We start from the raw sequence: 26353 nt of genomic DNA, 5'->3' as shown, positions 1-26353 counted from the left end.
AATACTCAAAAAACAAAAGGATGGGGCATGTCAAAGGGACACAGGAGCCAACCTAAAAAGAACTCCCAATGGCCAAAATTGGAACAATTTGAGCAGCAAAATAAATAGCCTAATATCAGATTATAACCCAAATCTTTAAATAAATATGCATGAGAGTCCATACTGATATAAGTGGTTGACTAAATAAATAAATGAAGAGGGGGAGAGTTACTTCTTTCTTACAGAAGAATTTAAATGACTTACATAAATACTACCCTCCAGGAGGTGGAGCTTAATTCTCCCCACCCCCTACCCCCTTGAGGGGAGGGGGAAGGCACTTAGTGACTTGATTCCAAGCAACAGAGTAGGTAAAAGGGGAACAGGGTCACCTTCAGTGAGGAAAGCTGGCAAACAGTACCTTGACCAGGTGTTCAAGATTGATTTTACTGTCCTGTCATGTGGATGGCATGTACCCCCGAAAAGATGCGAGAAGGGCACTTCACCTCTGCTGGCTTCCTCCAGTAGCCCACAACCCCAGTGCAACCATAAAAAAAGCATCAGGGAAACCCAACTAGAGGGGCATTCTACAAAATACCTAATTAGAACTCTTCAAATCTGTCAAAACTCCATGAGAAACAAGACTAGAAACTATCACAGACCAGAGGGATTAAGGAGACACAACAACCACTTGTGGTGTGGCATCCTAGGTGAGACCTTGGAACCGATAAAGGATATCAGTGGAAAAGCTAAGGAAATCTGAATAAGATATAGACTTTAGTTAATAACAACGTATCAATATTGGTTCATTAATTGTGACAAATATACCATTGTAATGTCAGATGCTAACAACAGGAGGAGCTGGCTGAGGGGTATACGGGAACTCTGTACGTTATCTTTGCAACTATTCTGTGAATAAAAAACTGTTTTAAAATTAAAAGCTTACTTTAAAAAAAGTTCAGCCTTAATGCCAAGAGCTGGGCCTTCATTCAGTCAATTTTATGGAGTCCCCACGAAGAGCTTCCAACCCTGCTGGGCACAAAGAAGACACTTAGACACATGGGAATGAATAGATGCATATACACAGGCAAGGCATCTGGGGTGATGAAACGAAGAGCAGACCATGCAGGTTTGCAGGTTGACTAGAGAGGGTAGGCGTGTGTGTGTGTGTGTGTGTGTGTGTGTGTGTGTGTGCGCACGCGCGGGCGGTGGGGGTGGAGCTGGTAATGAGAGAAAGCAATGACCAGAATGAGGAAGGAACACAAAGACTGGCTGGCTTTGGTGAGGTGGAGCCAGCTATTCCCCACCGGAATGTAAGCTCCCAGAAGGCAAGAACCTTGTCTCTCTTCTCATACCCCTAGGAGCAGAACTGTGCCTGGAACACAGTAAATGTTCATAAATGTGTGTTGAATAGATGAGAGACTAGATAAACAGACAAAGACAAAGTCCTGCTGGAACTCCACTTGAACTCCAGAACCAATACTGTCATGTGAGGTCTCCCAGGTGCCCACTGGATTTGCATTTTGTACATGGTGATGATTGTTCTGCATCATCAGAGGTCTTCTGGAAAGCATGCAGATGTTAGCATTGGTTTGGAATGGCTCTAATATTCACCCACAGGCATGGAAGTGCCTTGGAGCATTTCTTGATGGTATTAACCGGTAGGTCTGCTGATACGCAGGAGTGAATGGCATCTCCTCTTTGCTCTGTTCTAGCGTCCTGTTAAACCCAGCAGGGGCTCCTAGAATTGTAAGAATGGAGAGTTAGCAGGGGCTTCAAGCTTTTGATACGGTCTCTACAAATATAAGGAAACAGTTTAGAGGGATGTTGAATTTCCCTGTAGGCATCTACTGACATTCCTCCTTAAAGGTCCTAAATGTTCAATATATTCACTTGCATGTAACTTTCTTTATGAAGAAAAATTCAAATTTGGGGAAAATTATGGAAAAATCATACCCTATTATGTAGCTATTAAGAATAGTGCAGACTATATGTATTAATATGAAATATTAAACATACAAAGTAAAGCTGCTTTCTGAAATAGACACAAGACACTGGTTGACAGAGGGGAGTTCTGTGAAGACAGCACGGGAGGCAGGAGACTTTCACCGTACACGCTTGGAACCTTTTGCATTTTTCACGTGTACAAAGTATTACAAATGAAAAGAACTTTTAAAAAAATTTATTTATTTATTTGGCTGAGTCAGGTCTTAGTTGCAGCACACGGGATCTTCGTTGCAGCATGTGGGATCTTTCGTTGCAGCGCGCGGGCTTCTCTCTAGTTGTGGTGCGTGGGCTCCAGAGCACGCGGGCTCAGTAGTTGTGGCGTGTGGGCTCAGTTGCCCGCAGCATGTGGGATCTTAGTTCCCTGACCAGGGATCAAACCCACATCCCCTGCATTGGAAGGCAGATTCTTTTTTTTTAAATTTTTTTTAATTTTTTTAACATCTTTATTGGAGTATAATTGCTTTACAATGGTGTGTTAGTTTCTGCTTTATAACAAAGTGAATCAGTTATACATATACATATGTTCCCATATCTCTTCCCTCTTGCGTCTCCCTGGAAGGCAGATTCTTAACTACTGGACCACCAGGGAAGTCTCGAAAGAAACTTTTAAAAATGATTCCAGAGGAAGAAAATTTTGAATTTTGTCTTCAGGTTATAATAATCTCCTTTTCCGATCTATGCTTGATTATCTTTGAGCCTCCGCTTTCTGCAGGATCTGACCCATGTCAGGTGACAGGCAGGTTATTCCACCTATCTAGTCCTGGCTTTTAACATCATCTCAAATGAGCTTTTACATGAAGTGACAGAAATATGCTGATGGGATTGAAAGAGGAAGACATTCATCATAGTTTATGCGTTCAAAACTAGGAATTAATAAAAAAAATAAGTCCTATAGTTACTTTGTAAACAGCATGCTTATATTATATTGCAGTTTTCTGTTAAAAAGCATTACGTTGGCTTTTTGGCTCTCTGAGCAGCACCACGGTGGTTGGCAAGAACAAGCACCTTATGAAAGTGGCAAAAAGGGAGCCAAGAAGAAAGTGGTTGACTCATTTTCTAAGAAAGATTGGTATGATGTGAAAGCACTAGCTATGTGTCAATATAAGAAATATTGGGAAAACACTAGTCACAAAAACTCAAGAAACCAAAATCACATCTGATGACCTTACGGATTCTGTTTTTGAAGTGAGCCTTGCTGATCTGCAGAATGATGAAGTTGCATTTAGAAAATTCAAGCTAATTACTGAAGATGTTCAGGGCAAAAAATTGCCTGACTGATCTCCATGGCATGGATCTTACCTGTGACAAAATGTGCTCCATGGTCAAAAAACGGCAGACCATGGTTGAAGCTCACATTGGTGTCAAGACTACCCATGGTTATTTGCTTCGTCTATTCTGTGTGGGTTTTACTAAAAAATGTAACAATCAGATTCGGAAGACCTCTTATGCCCAGCACCAACAGGTCTGCCAAATCCGGAAGAAGATGATGGAAACCATGACCCAAGAGGCGAAGACAAATGACTTGAAAGAAGTGGTCAATAAATTGATTCCAGACAGCATTGGAAAAGACATAGAAAAGGCTTGCCAGTCTACTTATCTGCTCTATGATGTCTTTGTTAGGAAAGTAAAAATGCTGAAGAAGCCCAAGTTTGAGTTGGGAAAACTAATGGAGTGTCATGGTGAAGGTAGTAGTTCTGGAAAAGCTGCTGTGGATGAGACAGGTGCTAAAGTCGAACGAGCTGATGGATATGAGCCAGTAGTACAAGAATCTGTTTAAAATTTATACTTTTGGGGCTTCCCTGGTGGCGCAGTGGTTGAGAATCTGCCTGCCAATGCAGGGGACACGGGTTCGAGCCCTGGTCTGGAAGATCCCACATGCCGCGGAGCAACTAAGCCCGTAAGCCACAACTACTGAGCCTGTGCATCTGGAGCCTGTGCTCCGCAACAAGAGAGGCCGCGATAGTGAGAGGCCCACGCACCGCGATGAAGAGTGGCCCCCACTCGCTGCAACTGGAGAAAGCCCACGCACAGAAACGAAGACCCAACACAGCCATAAATAAATAAATAAATAAATAAATAAATAAATAAATAAATAAAAATTAAAAAAAATTTATACTTTTAATGATGACAAATAAAAGTTCTCAGGCTTCCCTGGTGGCGCAGTGGTTGAGAGTCTGCCTGCTAATGCAGGGGACACCGGTTTGAGCCCTGGCCTGGGAGGATCCCACATGCCGCGGAGCAGCTGGGCCCATGAGCCACAACTACTGAGCGTGCGTGTCTGGAGCCTGTGCTCCGCAACAAGAGAGGCCACAATAGTGAGAGGCCCGCGCACCGCGATGAAGAGTGGCCCCCGCTTGCCACAACTGGAGAGAGCCCTCGCACAGAAACGAAGACCCAACACAGCCATAAATAAATAAATTAATTAATTAAAAAAAAAAAAAAAAGTTCTTATTCGTGAAAAAAAGCATTACTTTGCTAAATGTTAACATTTAAAAAGTATATCTAGACCATTAATAATGAATCATACTAATACCCTAAAAACATTTGTAGAAAAGATTGAGAAGTCCCTTTGAATCAACAAACAGTATATCCCTCAAAAAAATAACTGATCAATAATTCACTACAGGGCTTCCCTGGTGGAGAAGTGGTTAAGAATCCGCCTGCGAATGCAGGAGACATGGGTTCGATCCCTGGTTCAGGAAGATCCCACATGCCGCGGGGCAACTAAGCCCGTGTGCCACAGCTACTGAGCCTGCACTCTAGAGCCCGCGAGCCACAACTCCTGAAGCCCACGCGCCTAGAGCCTGTGCTCCACAACGAGAAGCCACCACAATGAGAAGCCCACGCACCGCAATGAAGAGTAGCCCCCGCTCGCCGCAACCAGAGAAAAGCCCGCATGCAGCAACGAAGACCCAAACACAGCCAAAAATAAAATAAATAAAATAAAATAAAATTTAAATAATAATAATAATTCACTACAGATAAATATTTCATCAAGATCACATTCTGCTTTTAAGCAATTTTGTTTTCTAATATTCCAAAACAATATGGTTTCAAATTCTGAAGACAACTCCTTTCTTAGTACTGAGAAAATTAATGTTTGAGATACACATGAGCATTTTGAGTTCTTTAAAACTAGAACACATTTGTGATAAGATGTATTTCAACCTTATTTCAGTTAACTTCAGAAGAAAGGGTGTTCAGTATTTCTCGCATAAATTTCATTACAAGGTTAAGACAATGTAAAATATTTACATTCAGCTGCCATTGCAAAAAAAAAAAAAAAAGCCTCCTGGAAGCAAGGATGGAAGGTCTAAGCAGCAACCGCATCCCTGGGGTGTTTGCTGGAAATGCAGAACGTCAGGCCCTGTCCCACCTCCTCTTCACAATCTGCATTTAAACAGGCAGTGATTCCCATGCTTGTCACAGTTTGAAAAGCTGCTGGGCTAAGAAACCTTAATTATGTTCAAATTCAGGTTATACCCTTTAGTGAACACTGGATATAATCTTTAGTAATAAGGACAATGTGACTTTTTTATTTTTATTTTTTGAGACCAGAGAGTCACACTTATCAGAAATGACTGTAATTAATAACCACTGGTCCCACCCTCCTCCTCCTACTTGCGAAACATCCTTCCTCTTTTCTGAGTCCACCCCCTCCACTTGCTCCAAGACCATCTATCACCCCTTCCTCCAGGATGACCACTGTCATTTTCCACTGATTCCTCCCCTTTCACCTATGAACACACTGAGGTCTCCCTTATGCATAAAACGCACACACACACATGCACACACACACGCACACAGACACATTTTCTCTCCACCATGTTAACAGCTCAGCTACAACCTTTTTTTCCCCATCACTAAATTTCTCAAGATTAGTCTGCATGCAACCTGACAGCTATCAGACCCGAATTAGCTCTCTTGAAGGTCCCAAGTATTTAACTGCCAAATCCGAAGGCCTGGTCCCTGTGACTTCCCTAGATCCCTCTGCAGGTTATGAATTCTTTCTCTGGCTCTATTGTCTCTGGCCCTTCTTCCTCTTTTTGCCACCCAAGCAGGGGCATTCCCCTCAGCTTTGCCCAGGGTCTTCTCTTTCCACTCCATACCTTTGCTGTGTTCTTCCCTTCCTCCACTTGCTCCTGCTTCAAAGGTCACCTCCACACAGAAAACTTCCAAGACAGTATCTTCAGCCCTGGCCTCTCTCTAGAACTCTAATAGCCTCGTGTTGTTTTCACTCATTTAATATTTATTGAGGGCCTATGACATGCTATTGCACTGTGCTAGGCATTGGTGAATAAAGAAGACTCATCCCTGCCCTCATGGCACTTACAGCCTATCAGGGACCACAGATGTGGATCAGTGAATACAAGTGAGATAAATACTGAGGAAAAGTAAAGAGTGAGCTAGGGGAGAGAATAACCAAATCTAGTTGGGAAGTAGGGTTTCCAGTTAAAATACAAGATGTCCAGTTAAAGGTGAATTTCAAATAAACAACTAAATTTTTTTAGTAGACGTATGCCCCAAATATTGCAAGGGATATACTTATACTAAAAAATTAGTTATTGTTTACCTGAAATTCAACTTTAACTGGGCATCTTGTATTTTAATCAGCTACATCTAGCAACCCTACCAGGAAGGGACTGTGCAGTTGGAGAGGAAAGTCCTGAGGAACTGAGAGAAAGGATAAGTAGGAATTAGCAAGCAAGAGCGGGTGGTGGGAGAGGACATTCCAGAGAGAAGGAATAGTCGAGGCAAGAGTTTGTATTAATAGAGAGCTTCATGCTTTGAGAATCTGAAAGACGTATAGTATGGTTGGATCATGAAGAAGAGGAAGAGTAATGGGGAATAAATCTAGTGGGGAGAAGCCAGATCTTGCAAAGCCTGTGTATAGTACGGATTTTGGAGTTCCCTAAAGACAACAGGAAGCCATTTCAAGATTTCAAGCAGAGGAGAAAATGGACCTAAAATGGCTCTGTACCAATGTCAACGTCTGGGGAGGGGAATGTTCCCCACACCACCAATAAGCAATTTTCTAGATACCAGCAGAGAATCCTACAATTCAACTCAATTCTGACACATCTGCCCAGAAATAGCATCACCTTCCACAGCTAAGGGTTTAGTCCCACAAGACTGCCTCCTCCCTCCAGCCACACCTCAGACACCAACTGCAAGCCCACGTTGCTGCCTGGCTTTTGACCAACAGCTGTAGACCAGGGGTTCCCACAACTCCCGCTTCTTTTCACTTAATTCGCTGGAACACCTCACAAAACTCAGAGTAACATTTTGTTTTCTAGTTTATTACAAAAGGATATAAACCAGGAACCACCAGATAAAAGAAGTGCATAGGGCAAGGTATGTGGGAAGAGGCGCCATTCTCTCCAAATGTCCATGAATTCACCCACCAGGAAGCTTGCGGAAGCTTTTGGGTTTTTATGGAGGCTTCGTTAACTAGGCATAATTGATTAAGTCATTGACCAATGGTGACTGATTCAATCTCTGGCCTCTCTTCTCCTCCCTGGAGGTCAAGGCGGGGTAGGACTGAAAGTTCCAAACCTCTGATCACATGATTGGTTCTCCCAGCAACCAGCCCCCATCTTTAGGTGTGGTTCAAAAGTCATCAATAACATAACGAAAGATATCTTGATTGCTCTCATCACTAGGAAATTCCCAGTTTTAGGAGCCCTGGGCCGGAAAGGAGAAAAAGACCAAATACGTATTTCTTATTATAAATCACAATATCGCAAGACCTGAGCTGAAGCTTTAAATGATCTTTCTGGCTGCCAGATGGAGAAAGGAATTGCAGGGCCAGGAGTGGATGCAGGAACTCCATTTCTGAGATTACTGTGATAGTCAAGAGATGTAAGTGACTCGATCACGGCAGGCTTTCTCTCATTGGTCTCCCAGACTCAGCCTATACTAAACCTCTCTACAAGATGCTACCAGAGTCATCATCTCAAAAGGTTACTCTAAACATATGATTTAACTACTAAAAATATTCAGTGGCTCTCATTGTACACCAAATAAAATCTCATCTCCTTAGCCTGGTACTCAAGGCTTTCTATAATCTTCTCAGAACAGATCTTTCCTGTCATATCTTTCCTTCTCTCCTGCAAGTGACTTAGCCCAATTGGACAATCTTTTCTCTGAGGTTTTATTCATACACCTCTCTCTGTATGAATATCTGTATCTGTATCTCACTTTCCTTCCCTCTTTTCCCAATTTCTTGAAGAAAGAATTTCCCTTTCTTCAAGCTCCAGCTCAAAAGCCTTCTTCAATGAGGCTTTTCCTAACCTACTCAAATACAAGCTTTAGAAACTTACGCATTCAACAAATATTCAATAAGGCCCTGCAATGTGTCAGGCATCGTGAGAGTTAAGAGGATGAAGAGAAGAATGCCCCTGCCCTCATGGAGCTTACACTCTGTTGTGAGACCAAAGGCAAGCTAAGGCAACTGCAGAAAGTGGGTGAGAGTGTGGACCTGGCCCGTTCCGCCTGGGTTTAAATCCTAGATCTATTACCCACGTCATGATGCTAGTATAGTAACTTAATTTTCCTGTGCCTCAGTTTCCCCATGGGGATAATATCAATAACTATCTCATACAGCTCTGAAACTAAATGAGTTAATACTTGAAAAGCACTTAGAACAGTGCCTGGAACACTGTAGTAAACACTCAATTACTGTTAGCTACATAGCCATGCAGAATCCCCAGAGGGAGAACCATCTTGGCGTATTTAAAGGACAAGGTGGGGAAGGAGGCCAGTATAGACATAATAAAGTAGTGGAGGCAGAGAGTGATGAGGTCAGAAGCAGGGATCAGATCAAGCAGAACTTGGTAATTTTAGATCTATTTCGGTGGGCTGGAAAGACACTGGAATGTTTTCATCAAAGAACTGCCATGATGTCACATGTTTTAAGGAGAGGCCAGATAAGAGGCTACTGTTAAGTAGTCCAGGTGAGACAATGATTGCTGAGACTTAGATGGAAACAGTGGAGGTGGTAAAAAAATATATTCAGGGTGTATTTTAAGGTAGACTCATTAGGACTCGTTGATGGACGAGACATGGATGTGAAGAAAGAAATTAAAGATGACTAGGTTAGGGGACCTCCCTGGTGGCGCAGTGGTTAAGAATCCACCTGCCAATGCAGGGGACACAGGGTCGAGCCCTGGTCCATGAAGAACCCACATGCTGCAGAGCAACTAAGCCCATGCGCCACAACTATTGAGCCTGTGCTCTAGAGCACGCGAGCCACAACTATTGAAGCCTGCGCACCTAGAACCCATGTTCCGCAACAAGAGAAGCCACCGCAATGAGTAGCCCCCGCTAGCTGCAACTAGAGAAAGCCCGCACGCAGCAACGAAGACCCAACGCAGCCAAAAATAAATAAATAAAATAAATAAATTTATTAAAAAAAAAAAGATGCCTAGGTTAGGAATAAAAGATAGTAGGCTTTGGGGCTGGGTTGCATTTATTAGGATGGGAAAGAGAGAGTTACAGGTATAAGCAGAAAATCAAGAGTTCTGCTTTGACTCAATAAAATTTGAACTATTAGACATCTAAGATGGTTGTCAAGTAAGTGGTTGGGTAGAAGTCTGGAACTCAGGAGAAGTTAATATTGCAGAAAACATATGGTGTTAAAAGCCATAGGATGAGCTCACACACTGAGTGCAGCTAGAGAAGAGGACCAAAGCCTGAGCCCTAGAGCACTGCAACATTTAGGAGTGAAGAAAAGAAAGAATCATCAAAGAAAACTGAGAAACGGGCTGAGGTAGGAGGAAAACCAGGAGGGTGTGGTGTCCAGTGAAGAAAGTGTTTCAAGAATGAAGGTGTGATCAACTGTCAAATGCTTCTGAGAGGTCAAGCAAGATACCATCTAGTTCACTCAAAGTAAATCATTCTCTCAGCTCGATTTTTCTCATAGTGGTTTATTTGTACGTTCTCATTGCAATATCCAGCTATTATGTTGTAGTTACATTTGTCTTCTCTCCTCTTACAGAGGTCCCTTAAGGTCAGAGACCATGTCTTTTCTCTCAAAATATCCACTACCCTACTTGCTCAACAAATGTTTGAATAGATGAATCATGTAGAATTCTTTAAGATCTGGGAGAATATGCGGAACACAGAATTAGCAATCAGAGTTGGTTTTTACTAAGATATCCTAAATGCTCTAAGACTAATGCATGGTCTTCATTCTGCCTAGAATGAAAGGTGTCCACCATGCATCTGAATTTGAGTTGAACTACAGCTAATCATAACCTATCTGGCATTTCTATTTTTTTATTCGAATGTTTCATGCATGGTACAACCCAAAAGTAACTTAACTTTTACCTGATTTGCTTATATATATATTCCTCCCCAACCCCTGCCCCATCATCTAAAGTTGGCTAGCCCTCATCTAAAGTTGGCTCCAGTTGATACCTTCACACGTCAGCAGTATCATCAATAACTTTCTGTGTCACACTTGAATGTTAGCATCACTATGGAACATCAGAGACATCAGGTAAGTTGACATTTCATATTACATAATTAATTTCAAAACCATGACAAAAGGAACTATTGAAATATAGGCACTTGGGAATGACCAAATTCTTAAGCGAGGCATGGTTGAGATGGCCTACCCAGAAAAAGGCTAGTAGTCAGGGCATGAAGTTTTTCCCTAGGCCGGCACACAATAGATCAGATACAGGTAACAGGTCACTGAGTTACTGTCTCTGTAAAAGAAAGCTAAAACCCAACAGTTCTGAGTAACAAGAATATCAACATCCAAATTATGGATTTAAGCTTTCAGCAACATAGCTTATTTGGAAAATATGCATTAGACAACACAAAGATACAGTCACCACATCCCAAACAAGTACAGTATCTCCCTAGAGATAAGAAACGCTCGCCACATGTAGCAGTGCCACAGGAAATCACCCATCTCTGCAGCCAGCCTCTCTGCTTGGCCCTTCCATTTGGAGCTCTAGTAACTGTTTTCCTGGAATGCCGCATTTCAGCTCCATGGCTCTTTTGCCTACCTTTTTTAAAAATTTTTATTTATTTATTTATTTATGGCTGTGTTGGGTCTTCGTTTCTGTGCGAGGGCTTTCTCTAGTTGCGGCAAGCGGGGGCCACCCTTCATCGCGGTGCGCGGGCCTCTCACTGTTGCGGCCTCTCTTGTTGCAGAGCACAGGCTCCAGACGCGCAGGCTCAGTAGTTGTGGCTCACGGGCCTAGTCGCTCCGCGGCATGTGGGATCTTCCCAGACCAGGGCTCGAACCCGTGTCCCCTGCATTGGCAGGTGGATTCTCAACCGCTGTGCCACCAGGGAAGCCCTCTTTTGCCTACCTTTATGGAGGCTCCCTGAGAGCAATTATTCATCCCTGATTCCTGCTTACTTCCGCACCTAAGGCCTGACCACTTGCCTAGTTTTCATACTTGGAATGGAAGTCTCGTAAAGAGACCCTGTGGTTCCCAGCCCTTTTCCTAAACCTTGCTCGGAACGTGCTGGCAAATTCTGGCACTGCTGTGCAGCTAGACTGTCCACCCAGCATTCCCATGACAAATTCTAACCTGTTGTATTTCTTGCACATAGCTTGGCATGTATTACTCATTATACACTTGGTGAATGAATTTCAAGAATGATACTGACAAAAATGGAACATATCTAGAGGATGGAATGAATAGACTCGAGATATTTTTTTTTGGGGGGGGGTGGTCATAAGCTTAAGAGATACTTTCAAATGGAGTTGTCAGAAAAAGAGGGAGAAGCCTTACGCTCTAAACTCTAGGTCATTAGGATATAACGATTTAATGTAGCATTTCCCAAACGAGAGTTCAATATGATGTGGTACTGGAGGAAAAAATCCTATAATCAAGAAAATTTGGGAAATGCTAGATCAAACAGGTCTCTTAACCATAGAACTTCTCAAAGTCTTTAATCTATCAATATGCTTTGGAGTCTAAAAGGGAGCTATACTACACAGACTTTTCCAACCTTTTATTCAACAAGTATGTAGTATATTCCGCTGTGTTGCAGCACAGTGCTAGGTCCTGAGAATACAATCCTGGGCCAAACAGACCTGGGCTCTGCTCTTACGGAGTTTATGCTCAGTGTGAGAAACAAATACCATACAAATATTTATTATAAACCACAGTAAACATTATGAAGGAAAAGTTCATCAGTATTTTCTAAATAATACATGAAGCAGATACCTCTTCCACTTAAATATAAAAGACTGAAAGACAAATATTTCTCTTAAAGCTTTTCATAAACGTGGTCCTAAGAGTCTACCTCAGTTTGAAGAACCCTGCTCACAGGTCTAACACATTTCCCTTGCTAAAAATGTATTACATTTTCAGAAGTAAGGTCTAAAGGCAAAAGCAAGACACAAACCACTCATTTATGAAAAGGCCAGAATCAATAAATACCTCTAGATGCTTGATGAGAATAGCTCCAACTTTAGGGGCTGCTTAAATTAGAGTGATGTTGAAACAGAAGATCTGTGCTGCGGTCTATGCTACAACTAAAATGAACGTGGACTGACACAAGGTTCCGATCCACAGTGGTTCCTGCTGAAAGTAGCCAATTTGAGTAAGCAAGTCTTCACCAGTACTGCAAACCTGCACTCACTGCACTTTGTATATTGATTTCTAAACAACAAGGTCCTTCCTATTTTTATAGCTGGTATTTTTAACAGGAAAACATAACATTGATTTTAAAGCATCATTAAATAATCCTGTTAATTTTTTTCTTTTTTATACATAGTTGCAAAGCACCAACTATGTGCAAGACACTCTACTAAGAACCATGGTAAACAAAGAGGAAAAAGCCTGGTTATGCTTTATTTATTCTTGTGATATGGGGGTGGGGAAGCTATAGAGGGAAAGCCAAATTCATCACTTTCAGAAGAATCAATTAGTATGTTGAAACATGTTGACATTTCTAAATCTTCAGATTAGTCTTTATCTCACTGGTGATCATTCCAACATATTGTCAGTTGACAAGAATAGTTAAATATTAAAAAAACTTAAATACTTAATGAACCACCTAAAGGATCTAAAAATAGAGTGCTTTTTCACTCTATGGTTCCTATATTGTGACTGCTAGATTCCATAGTAGTATTACATTTGCCAATAAGTGTGGAGAATCAAATCTGTAATTCATGTTTGAGAAAATTTGACAAATAAATCTATGTGGTAATGAATTTTTATTACAAAGAATCATTCAATCTCAATTAGTTAAAAACAGGCATGACTCCCTTCTCTCCAACACCCGTGTCGGTAATTTTTAATACTTTCAGACCAAGAGATGACTGTATTTATAAAAACTTAAGTGGATGACAGAACTCAAGAGACAGGTAAGTATTCTGACTGATTCCACCCCAGTGATTGACCATGAACAGAATGGACTATATAAATATTGTCATACTTGATTTTTTCCTATCATACCCCAAGATCCTACACTTCTATTTCAACTGTGTTGGCACATCGAAAAGGAAACCCAACTTACCTCAGACCTAAATATCAACAGTATGATAAAGAAAACATGAGACTGTCGTTCTCTGGCATGACCCACGTAAACCAAATTTCTGAAAATTGAAAGAAAAAATGTTACCTCATATAGCCTACAAAATATAAACATATCCTAGAAAGATAACCATTAAAAGTAAGTGTCACTCGATATCAAATCTTGTATACTGTTTTCTTAGCAAACCATCCATTCCCACCTAGTTTCCAGTGAATGGGGGAATAAACATAACAGGAGCAGCCTATCCTGCGTTCACGTCAGACTGACTGGAACGTGTTCTGAACATCACCATGCTGTAAAGACTAGTAGGTCAGTTTTAACTATGAGCAAGCTACTTTGGGTCTCTAGATACATAAAGTCCTTATCAGTTCACTCTATCCGTGAACTTAGGTCATCCAAGTGAAAAACAACATTATGAAGGACAAGCAATGATTTACTTTACTTAGGCTGAATTTATTCCTTCCTAGTTAAACAATGCCAATAACTTAAGAGCACATTTTCATTTTCTTAGGATGCTCGCTGCCAAGGATGAGTTAAACAAGCACATTGAGATTTGTGGTCCTCTCCAGTTTTCTTTCATATGTTCTCCTTTATCCCTCCTATCGTTTATTTCTTTGAGAAACTTTTATGACAGGTATAAGAATAAGGAAATTTTAATGATTTCCCCAACAGGTAACTTGATTTATAGTAAATTTCATTTTCAACTTCTAGAAATAAAGACAGACACAAAATTAATTTAATTTTTTAATAAACCATAAAATTTAAATATTCAAATAAAAAGAAACAAAAATAGATATTTAAGCCAGCACTAATTTCTGTTTTTATTCTTTCTCTGGGTATCAGAAGCTTGACTTACCTGGGACTAGAGTAGAGTATAATACAGTTATGATGCTGGTGTAATAATGAACAAGTAGGTAAAAATGGGAAATGGCTTGATAAAACTTACTTTCAAATCTGGAAGTAAAGATCAGTAGCTCACTTGAGCCCACTGCAGAGACCTTACATTGGTCTTGTCTGTGAAAACTACTGTGGCTTACTGCTCTTACCACACTTATCTTCTTCACAGCTTAGCACTCCTGGCATTTTGATCCTTTCGCTCACTGAAGCTCACATCAGTCTGTCAAAACATCAAGAGGGAAAATCCCCAAACTGAATAGATGAATAAACACTTTTAATGTGAACAATCATATTCAGATCAACCTCTTTTGAAAAAATACAAGTCAGTGGGTTTTTTAATCCTTAAGTAACGCAAATATGACTATTTTTTCTGCCTTACTAAAATGGCACTTTTCATTTTATTGACATTAGCCAAGTATTTGCTACTTGCTTCTATTTTTTTCTGATCCTATGGGTACCCTATGTTTTTCTTTTTGATTGAGGCTTATACTTTCCATTCCAGAATATCTGATCTTTGACTAACTTTATCTCACCCTGTGGATAAGTCTGCTGCTTAGTGAAAATCATAAAAGGAAAAAGGAAGCCGTGAGCACTAGCAGGATCTCACCACACATTCGTACAATTTTTTTTTTTTTATGAGAAAAACATTCATTTTTATTTTGGAAGCTAAAACCATTATTGTATGATACTGTCTTTTAGCATACTCAAACGGGTCAACATTCAATATGAACAGCAAGCTAGCTCACAAGAAACAAAGTGTAATGCACAAGTACGTTCAGCTGGTAGAATCCCAGCAGCGTGGTAATAAAGTGCAGCAAAAATTTCCTTATTTGAATAAGAACTCTAGTAACCTCTGAATATTTTTGGTAAAGTTAAGGAAAAGCTATTGCAGTCTGGAGATCGGTAATCTTTAAACTTCAAAGATTGGCTACCAGGGACCACCGTGAAACATTAGACCTGAGGCCAATGAAAAACACTAGCTTGAAAAGGAATGGGTTTTTCCAAAAAAATGTAAAATTATACAGATGCTTAAGATACTATGATTTGACAGATTTACAGTGATAAAACAGCAATGATAAATGGCAACATTGTTTATACTTTTAGTGTAAATAACACAGATTTAAAAATCGGCAGCAAGAAATTCTATGACAGCTCCTGAGACAAGTTATCCTATGCCCTACACCCATTCCATGCCAATGATGACCAGTCTGAAAGGTAACACACAGAGTAAAAACAGTGATCTAATGTATGTGAGTCAGAAAGTACTGGAAAAGTGACCAAATTGTATGTTATTAAATGACAAAACATATTTAGAGGCTTTATTTAAAAATCTCTCACTGTTCATTATCAAAGTTACAAGATTGCATACCAATAGACAGACTGTAAACATAGGAAATTTTCATTAAGGAAAGATGGGTTTACTGTAATTTGATCTTTTACAAAAAATTACTGAAAGTTATTGATAACAGAATTTCTCTTTTACTTTCTTAAGTCTAATTCTCTTGAAAATTAAACCAATGTTTCCACTCCCTTGAGCTAAAGTTCAACCATGGTCACCTTAGGAAATACCCCTGTTTATTTGTTAATCAGAAATACAAATTGAGTGGCACATATTTCCATTTTCTTCTTAGGCCAAAGGCTTCAGCTTCATTATATTTTACAAGAAAACAGAAGACTTGCAGTGGTCCTGTAAAGTCTTTCATGTCGCAGCTGAGGTTTAATGACGGCAGCGGAGGAAAGCAGTGGTGATGCAAAGTAAGGCCAGCCCAAGTACCCTTATCTGACATGGAATCTTTTTCCTGTTTGGCTTGTAGCAGTGTTTCTGGTCAGGTTGCCTCCACCAAACCTGATTGAAGCAGAATGGTGACATGCTCTGGTAAATCCTGTTTAAGGGTGATTCCGTTCAAGCAAATGGTTGATCCTTCAATCTGTTGGTTGCGGGATGATACTAATATGAAGAAAATTATCCGGGTAGCTCAGATGTTCACTCAGCCACTGCAAAGGTGTTTCCAACATTGGTTCAATTCCATGAATCATCACTTGATTCTTTTTTTCCCCATCTATTCCAAGAAAGAAATCCAACAATAATCGATGAGTCAAAACAGTTGAAGAAAAAATAATCTGCTGCCTTTGAGAATCCTCAGTGAATTAAATGGATTTTTACTGCTTTAACAGGTTAAAAACCTGGTCTGTTTCCTGAGCAGGAAATGTGGACATGGAGAAAGTTCAAATGTTGCAATATGTATCACCCAAAACAGAAACCTGAGGGTTACAATGAATTCTGATAAAAATTCTGTTGCTATATGTGAAAGTATTCATTCTTTCTTAATTACTGTGCTTACCTAAGATTGACGTTAATGAAACCATAGTGGAGAAAACAGCCCATTGTACCCACTGACCAAAATTTATTTTAGTTACACATTAAAAACTGTACTATACGGCTATGAAAAATGACAGGTGTGTGAAGTAGGTCAATACATATTTAAAACATACAAAACAGAAATGTGTCTAGAAGTCATCAAGAATAAGATCAGTGTTTAGGAAGATGTTTAATAAAACAGATGGGAGCTGTAAGTTAATTTTCAATAAAGCTGTTCATATATGTATGAGAAAATTTTAGAGACACTATTAGAAGAAGAGTTAAAGTTTTAATGAGAAGGAACTGGGAGTCTGACTCAGGGATTTCTGTTTCAGAGTACTGAAACCTGATTGATTTTTGTTAACGCCCGTTCGCTAATTAAAAGGTTGCTGAAATTCACACTCTTCTCTGAAGTTCAAATTTTATTTCAAATTAAATTTAAGATTAGTTTTGTGTCTTTTATGATTTTTGTATGATATACTGACGATCTTTAAAGAAAACGGAAGCATGCTTGGTTGCTATAGAAAAACAAAGAAAGTAAAACCAAACTCTTTTTGAAAAAACAGAAAACAAAATAAAACAAAACAAAGAACCTTCAAGAAACTTTGTATCACTCCTTTAGCACAATTCTTGGTTTGCCTCTTTCAGTCTCTTCAGTCTACAACATCTAAATCTCTCAGCTTCCTGGACACAGAAGACAGCAAGGAAACAGGGAATTCATGGAACTGTATGAGAGGGAAATACCCTATTTTTCCTTTCTGCTCTGCTCAAAATGACTTTTGCATCCCTAGTGCTCTAATGTCTAGGCAAAGTGGGCTGATGATGTACGGTGATAATGGCTTGGCTGGCACCTGAAACAAGAGACCCTTTTAAAGAAACTCCCTATTAGAGGCAGCACAGCCCTGGGCAGTGACAGTCAACAGACTGACAATGAGAGGACACAAAAACACTAGAGAATTGCTAAAAGAATGCCCAAAATAAAGACCTAACAAACATATTATCAACCCCAAAGATAACCAAATAAATGTCTCCAAAAAACCCTGAATCACTGTGTCATAGCTTAAAACAATTTTGGAAAAAGATACCACCTTATAACACTACTAACTTAAAAAAATTCTCTCATTGTTTTGATTTGTCCACCAATCTTTGTTGCATCTATACATACTTTTTACACAGTTGTGATCACAGTATTAATACAATGATTGGTTTCCATAGGGATGTGAATCATTTATAACTAAAAGATTAAGCTATATACAGAATACTATAGAAAGCACAGTATTAGTACTTTGAGAAGATTTAAAAATGTTGATATTCAAATGGATAAGCCCTCAGCTATCTGGAATGATTCATACTTTGTAAGTTCTAGACTGCCAAGGTTTCACTGTATTAAATCTTTCTTAGAATATTTAAAAACATTTCCGGTGTAGTTCTCTTTATATTCTTATTATATATTTCTTTGAAATACCTTAATAGTCTCAGAATCTTCCTCCTACTTAGCACTGAGTCAAAAAAAAATGAAAGAGCAGTGGTGTAAGAGTCAAAGTTCCTCATCTGTAAAGTTCTTCCTTAAGCAGTGTCACCTTTGGATACTATGAGATAGAGCCGAATATCCAAAATACTCTGCCTGAAGCAGCATGTAAATGTGGGAGCAAATACAATATGGCACACTGACGCATGGTGTGTCTGAAAGGCAAAAGGCTAACCCTGTTACACAAGAGGACAGTTTAAGAACTGTACAGCAGAAGCTGGAGAACATAAGCACAATTCAAACACTTTGTAAAACAAACCCAATAAATCACATTATCAGAAACCTGAATAGGCAGTCCTGATTCTCTGGTTTAACCTGGGGCCACTTTTAATCTGGAACATAAACGTGTCGCTAAACACAGACAACTAAGCAAGTGATCTAGACTGTCATATCCCTCAACACAACAGTTTAAGATTTTAAATATATAATTTTGTCACTGCTTACATTTGTCCAAATATTTCACCTGTGTATATTTATCTTTTTGGTTTTCTGACTTTCTCTGATAATGTAACTCTCACCAGAAGGATTCTTAGAATGGGACAGCAGTTTCCTTGAAACTATTAACTAAAACTTCTCTCTCACTTATCACTGTATCCTCAGTGCCTAGCGTGGTGCCTGACAATAAATGTTTTCAGAGCTTGGATCATTTTGCTGCTGGTAAAACACACTATCAAAATTAATGTTTTGAAAATAGTTTCTAATGACTACCACTACTATGTAGAAGAGCTCTACTGATAAAAACAGTTTTGGTTATTAAAACAACAAAAAGTCAAAATGTTTCCAAATAAGCCAAGAAGTATATATGCCATCACCAAAATTGATGCTACTGCGAATAACAACAAAGCATGACTGGACATTTTGGCAATATCAAAACTAACAAGACTAAATAGTAAAAATTTAGCAGATTTTTTTTTTCCCCTAACAGAAAGGAAACACTTGATGATACTGCTACTAAAGTAAATCGTGTTTTTGGTAAATATATCTTTGTGTTTCAAAATGGGAATCTAGAATTTAATACTTGGGAATAAGAAATATGTCACTACAGAGTAAATGACTCAGGAGAAATATGTTACTCCACATCCCACCCACTCAGATTTTTAAAAACGTTAGTCTGATGCTTTAAAGTAGGCAAACGTTTGAGACAGTTATCAAGTGAACTCATTCTATATGAAATTTTCACATACAGGGCACTTTTGGGGGTAACTTTTGATTTGGATATAATTTCAAACATAGAGAAAAGTTGCAAGAATAGCACAAGGAATTCCTCTTCACCCAGAGTCATCAACTGTTTACATTTTTACCCCATTTGCTTTATCATTCTGTGTATATATATATAACTACTTTCTGAATCATTTGAGAGTAAATTAGAAACAGAGTCCTTTACCTTGAAATACTTCAGTATATACTTTCTAATAAAAATATTCTTTTATATAACCATAGTACAGTTATCAAAATAAAAAACATTAACATTGATATTATACTATTATGTAATCATTTCAAATGTTATTAACTATCCTAATTATTTTTTTCTCCAGTCTAAGATCCAGTCCAGGAACCACACACTGCATTTAATTTTCAGGTCTCTATACTCTCCTTTAACTTGGACAGTTTTTAGCCTTTCCTTGCATTTCTTAACCTCGACAATTTTGAAGAATACATGTCATTATATTGTAGAATGTCCACATAGCAATTTAAAAAAACAACTCTTTTAATTCATCTTGTAAATATAAGGACAGTCATTCATAAATACTTTGAGTTTGTGAATTAAGGAAGAGGACAGAAACAAATATCAGAGACAAGCATTTTCCTTGAGTAGCAATTAAATTCACTTTAAGAGTTAGATGTTAAATCTAAAGAGATCATGTATCAATACAGAGAATATCACAATAAAATTTCATTTCTTATATTCATCTTACTTATAAGCCTCAGTATTATGAAAGATAAAAATGTAAACACATCATATAATGTTTTATTATCACCAATACCCTAATAAAAACAAACTTAATTCTAGCATCTACTTTAAAGTGAGCATTTTAGAGCTGTGTGACATTTTAAGAAAAATATACTTAGACAGATTTTGGTTGTATGATTAAAACAGTAAGAATTACATACAGAAACAAAAAGAAGAAAGAAAATTCATATTAGTTAACAAGTCATTAATGAAAATTATGAACTTTAAAAAAAGACATGAATTGGGAGGGAGGCAACTTGAATTCCAATTCTGATAATGAAGGACTCTGGGCAGAACTCATCTCTTTCCTTATATATAAAAAGAAGATGTCTGTCTAGATCTATGGTTTGCAAATCTGGCTGACCATCAGAATCATTTGGAAGATTTTTAAAAATACATAACCTCTCCAGACCTGAATCAATCTCTGGGGTAAAGTCTTTTTTTAAATGTTCCCTTAAATAAACTGCATAATAATATGGGTATAGAATTTTTCTTCAAACAAAATCTTATGCAGAACCACAATATATAACACAGGTGCAGGTGGGGCAGCTTTGGTTGATGTGGGGTTGAAGCCTGTCTCCCAAGTCCTGCTGCTTGCTGACTTATGATCCACGGCAGTTTGTGATTCAACTCCATGGGTCAGTTTGTAAAGCACTGGTCTAAAACAGAGGATTGGTAACATGTCTTCCAGTTCCAGTACATGAGTCTTTTATGCCTAAACAGCAAAATATTTCTTTTTGAGTTTAAACCAGCATAATACACTAGTTTTTAATTCTTAGGCAACTCACTTAACCTTTTGAGTCCCAGTTTCCTCCTCCTACAGTGTAAATTAAGAATTCTAACCTCCAGGGTTGCAGAGACGATCAAATGGGATATCCAAATAAAGCACTCAGCACAGAGCCCAGCACAGGGCTTGGACATAGTAGGCATTCAATAAAGTGAGTGATATACCAAAAGGTATATAAAAACTGTGGATTTAATTAAGTGACTGGCATGCAAAGGGCTGTGAGAATTTGGCCTCATGTTAATATACACTCTGCATTATTCAGACCCATTATTATGCAGTGTGTCACACGGATTTTATGAATGTGTTAAGAAGAAAGAGAGAGATGAGAACAACAAAAAAACCCAAAGACTCTATCATTATGCAAACAACAAAATGAATGACATTTAAAAAAAGTCATTAAGCACTGTAAACCCTCTGGATAAATCTAGTATTGCTCTAAATATGTATATTCAGCAGAGCACATCCTGGATAAGTCAAATGAGCCCTATTTTACTATGGTGATGTTACTTAATAGACTTTAGATATGGTTCTTATTTTATTTTAAAGATGAAAAATTCAAGTGGGGGGGGGGGAAACTCCCAAAATCTTTGTTATACATTTTAAAGTATATCATTATTTGAGGACTTAAGAGTATGTGATGAATCTGCTTTTTAGAGATTTCTATTAGCAATGGCTCACAGTCTTCCCCATCCCAATCTGCATTTTAGCCATTATTTTTAAGCCAATTATCAACAAGGAATATGACCTAGATGTCTTTAAAAACAGGTTACTTGAGATTCTAGAGAGATGCATGAGTTTCACTCTTACTATTAACATGTGTAACTAAATATGTGAAACTTCTTTGAATTTAAAGGAAGCTAGAGAAATGGATGATATATCTTTAAGGGAAAGTGCTTTTAATCAGAACATTTCAGATTGTAACTTGTTTTTTTAGTTCACACTTGTGAATATGGAATAACAGAAATCTAAGGCCAAAGGTTGCAACCACTGTGTTTAGATTTGTGGCTTCACATTTATATTTTACAAAGTTCAGCAGAAAATGCCTTGATTTGCTATCTTGGAATGTGTGATGCTGAAGGTAAAACTTCTGAAAAATATTTGATACTTCTGAAAAACAGAGATAAACTTTTTTACTGTCACTATTCTGAACAATGTTGCTCTGACAAATTCTTTAACTTCTGATATGTTCATTAGTAAAACGCCAACTAATTGAGTCCATCGACATGAAAAACCACAGGCTGAAATCTGAAGTGCATACATCATGCTGAAGGATTTTGACTCAGCCTCAGCGATAATAGTCAGTGAGGTCAGGTCAAAGAGGGTTAAACCAAGCCAGGATATAGCCAAAGGAATACATCAAACGCTGATTTTAAAAGGGCAATTAATCTTAGACAGAAATGCTTCCTGGGGAATGAGATCTCAATCTTAAGAGCATACTACATGATGTAGCAGTAAAAATGAACATATACAAGCTTACAGAGCTTTTATCCTATGATCACAAACAGAAGGAGAGTGCTGTTTATCAGAGAAATACAAACCCATTTAAAAATACTTACATTAACTTCTTCCGGATCTATGCTCATTTAGTAGTATAGGTTTTAATGAACATAGAATATCACAGTTAATATATACCACCTATCTTTTCCCATGCGTAAATTTTATCTTTATGTATATTTTTATTATTTCTGTCCAAAATATTACCAAAGGCTTGACTCTTAACATTTTGTATAAGATTTTTCAAAACATGTCTATGTTAATTCTTTCACTGACTTGTTTATAACCTTTATATTTCTTAATGAGGAGGTAATAAACCAAAATTTAAACTTAACCCCCCCAAATTAGCTATAATTATAAAAAGAACATTGTATTAAGTGACTGTGAGACCATTTACATAAACTGATTAAATGCCTCCTGATAAGATAAAAGTGTGGTACAAGTTAGAAATTAAAACTTGTTCACGTTAAGAAACCCCCTGCCCCAAAAAATAAAACTTTGAAAATATAGGTTCAAATGTTTTTGAACTAATTTTATAAAATGATCCAGTAATTCTAGTTGGGTGTAATAGGGCCCATTAATATTTGTCAATTATGAGTTACAGAATAGTTCAAAGCTAACTGTTTTATTTAAAATACAGGCAGTAATTACACTGTTTATATATGGTCAGGTTAAGGTCTCACAGGACTTGTTTTAACGAAGAGATGACTTGCTTTTAATTGCCTGCATGTGTTATTATTTTGTTAAGAGAATTGTTTTCTAGTGCTAAATATGAAATATTAATTATGTAAGATCTGTTCCCACTTTTGAAAGAGTCAAGTTAATTCATTTAACTTCTTGGGATCTAGGTAAAGGAAATCAGAGGCATCTCCTGACAGGCCCAGTAATCCCATCTTCACTAATGGAGAATAATGAAAATAATCAGTTTATTATTTCTTTCATTTTAGAAAAGACATATGTCAATGGGTTAAGTCATTAACAGATTCTGTAGCACCAAAATTAGTCCATGTTACCCATGTGTTGGGACAAAGCACAGAGATGGAGGGAAAATCAAACAAACAAGGCGAAGAGTTCGATTCAGTTTAGATTTGATGACATAATGATACATTTAAGAAAATATATTATAATTACCAATTTTAAAATAAACCTCATAAGTTATTTCTGTCCAGACTTGAATATAGTAGATCTTTGTTGATGAGGGCTACATGTGAAGAACTTCTTGTATTACCACTGTGAATGACACTGTCTCATTTCTTTTACACCCAGAGAGAGAAAACAATGAAGAGTAGAGAGTGTTAGGATGAGACTGCAGTCCAATGACCCAGTCCCACATGGCAGGCTCACGGTACCTCAGTGGAGTTACAAATGGGCCTTCCAGGGCTACCTGTGAATAGCTGAAACTTCAAATAAATATGTGATTCGTTGCTTATAGTCTTCAATGAAAAGCTTTCACTAGCAGCAACACTTCCAGACCTCTTGCCTTAAGATTTTTCCTTTTTAACATATTTTAACAAGTATATGCTAGTCCAGCTGGCTGCAGTGACTATGGAGATAAGCTTACTTATGTCTTACCAGAGCATTCCTAATCACATCCAGAAGGTAATCTCTAAAAAAAGTTAAAAACTCAGTAGCATGGAACTCTTGCCATAACCTGAGGTATAAGCGGTTTCAACATCAGTTTACATTTAGAGCTCATCCTACATCTATATCTTCTGTGCAGAGGCTGAATATCAACACGTACTTATCTCTGCAGAGTGGGATTATCAACAAATGACAACAAGAAAAAACAAAACTGGTTCTTGCTAACTCCACTTGGTAAATTTCTTATGAGTACGGTTATTTGTGAAAAAATACTAACAAAACCATAAGAAAACAAAAAAATGTTAATTGTAAAACTGTGAAAAATATTAGATTATGAAATCTCACTTACACAAATCTTTTGTTCATTTAAACCCTCCAACCATCCTATCAGATGCGTAGCAGGTAACACCCTTATTTTATAGAGCAAGAACCATTAAAAAAAAAGCAACTACTAAATGATCTTCTAAATCAATCAATCATACCTTTGTATGAAGGTACAAAAGGATACTAGAATGAAAACAAATTTTAAATGAGTGAAAAAAGAATTACTGAAACTGTAAAACGATTATTATTCTTACTCCTAAACCCTCATTCTGATGAAGTTTGGGGTTTGAAGGCTTTATGTTTCTGTGGCATGAACTGGCAAATTGAAATGCCACCTCTTTGGGGGTCAGTGTCATCATGCTGACAAAAGTGCCAATTTGAAGTTCAAACTTCAAATTGAAGGATCCGCCTTGGAAGAATAATGTGAGATTTAGATGTTTCTTTTCTCTAATTGCTCTAAGTCTGAAAAAAGCTGTTACAACAAACAGTTGATTCACTTTATAAAACAATCTAATCATATGCTATGGGGCTAAGGAGAAAAAAATGCGAATGCACCATCTTTCCTTACTTTTTATAGAAACTATTCTGTGGTTTCTCATAAAGCATGTCAAAAACAAAGCAGTATAATTTTCAAGTTAGACTTCCTAAATGGGATGTTATGACTCCCTAGCCTCAGTTATTAAAATTATATTCTAATGTACTGACAAATAAAAGATCTGTACTAATAGAAGATTAGTACAAATAAGATTTGTACTAAAAAAGATTAGCACAAATAAAAGATCTGTACAATAAAAGACTTGTACAAATAAAAAGATTTGTACTAAGCAAATAAAGAACAATTTTAGTCACTTAGTTCCTCAATACTTTCCCCCCACATCTCTGACCTCATTGAAAATCTTGTCCACATTTATGGGAGAAAAGTAGAAAAATAAAGCTAGTCTTTCAGGAAATAGAGTAGGGACATTTTAGATCAGCATTTCAGACCAGACATTACCCCTGAGCAGCCAGCCCCTGGGTAGCTAGTGAAGGATTCTACTACAGTGGGACACTGTGACCTGGTCCCTGCTTTGCAACTAATTTCTGCTCATCTTTTAAGACTTAGCTCAGTCTTTATTGCCTACTCTGGAATGGATAAGACAATAAATCTTCCTAATATCTTTTGCATATCTCCATTCCTACACATATCACATCTGTGCATCTTTCTGTCCACTCCAACTGGACTAAAGTTTCTTAAAAGCAGGGACATCTTAGTAACCCCAGTTGTCAGAAGACAGTATGATGTGAAGAAACTGATGAATAATGAAAGCTACAACATCAAATGGAACCCAAAAGTTAAATGGTAGTTGGGAAGGGGCTCAAAGAGTAAATAAAATCCCAGGAAGCAGGGCAGAAATGGAAAAAGGCAAGCAGCAAGAAAACTGTACTTGCTGGTAAGAGAGATGCAGGGAACCCTGACTAATTTGCCACTGAATGTAAGCCTTTCCCTACACACACACTCCATTGGTACAATACCAAATATAAATTCAGGATTACAAGAGCCCAACTGTTACAGAGGACTGATCAACCGGAACTTTGAAATAAACTTATAAAAGTGAGAATGGACATTGTTATTTTTATAACCCTAACTTACTAGGTTTTTATATATTACATTAGAAAACTGAGCAATGAAACATGATTGGGCAAAGCTTATAAGATTTTTGTATTCTCCAAAGTAAAATAATAAAAGCTATGATTTTTAGTTTTAGGTTTTTAAAAGTTTTTGTATGTTGTTTCTAAATGGACAAAGAAAGAAATTTCACTTCAAGCCTGCTACAGAAGCTTAGCTCTCTGAGTCATTTTAACTACTGCTGACACCACAGGAAAAATTTACCTGAGTTCACCTTTGGTTACTTCCTGTTATCCTGGCTAACTTATCTAGCCACTTACAAAACAAAAAAG

At 38.0% G+C, this 26353-nt stretch overlaps 1 protein-coding gene and 1 pseudogene across 3 annotated transcripts in view; one reads left to right on the top strand and one right to left on the bottom strand.

The window, feature by feature from the left end:
• Nucleotides 1-2705: 2705 nt before the first annotated feature.
• Nucleotides 2706-3760, top strand: LOC132376091 (small ribosomal subunit protein eS1-like; annotated as a pseudogene).
• Nucleotides 3761-14225: 10465 nt separating this feature from the next.
• ATG5 (autophagy related 5) overlaps nucleotides 14226-26353 on the bottom strand; it is a 118738-nt gene continuing 106610 nt past the window's right edge. For all 3 annotated transcript variants that reach the window (XM_059941498.1, XM_059941497.1, XM_059941499.1), the window contains one exon: nucleotides 14226-16451. In XM_059941498.1, the coding sequence (XP_059797481.1) occupies nucleotides 16315-16451 (137 nt within the window). In that variant the 3' untranslated portion in view covers nucleotides 14226-16314. The remainder of the gene's footprint in view (nucleotides 16452-26353) is intronic.

This window comes from Balaenoptera ricei, chromosome 12 (genome assembly GCF_028023285.1).
Source record: "Balaenoptera ricei isolate mBalRic1 chromosome 12, mBalRic1.hap2, whole genome shotgun sequence".
Lineage (NCBI taxonomy): Eukaryota > Metazoa > Chordata > Mammalia > Artiodactyla > Balaenopteridae > Balaenoptera > Balaenoptera ricei.
The sequence above is the reverse complement of the archived record's forward strand: the minus strand, read 5'-3'. Positions and strand labels throughout refer to the sequence as shown.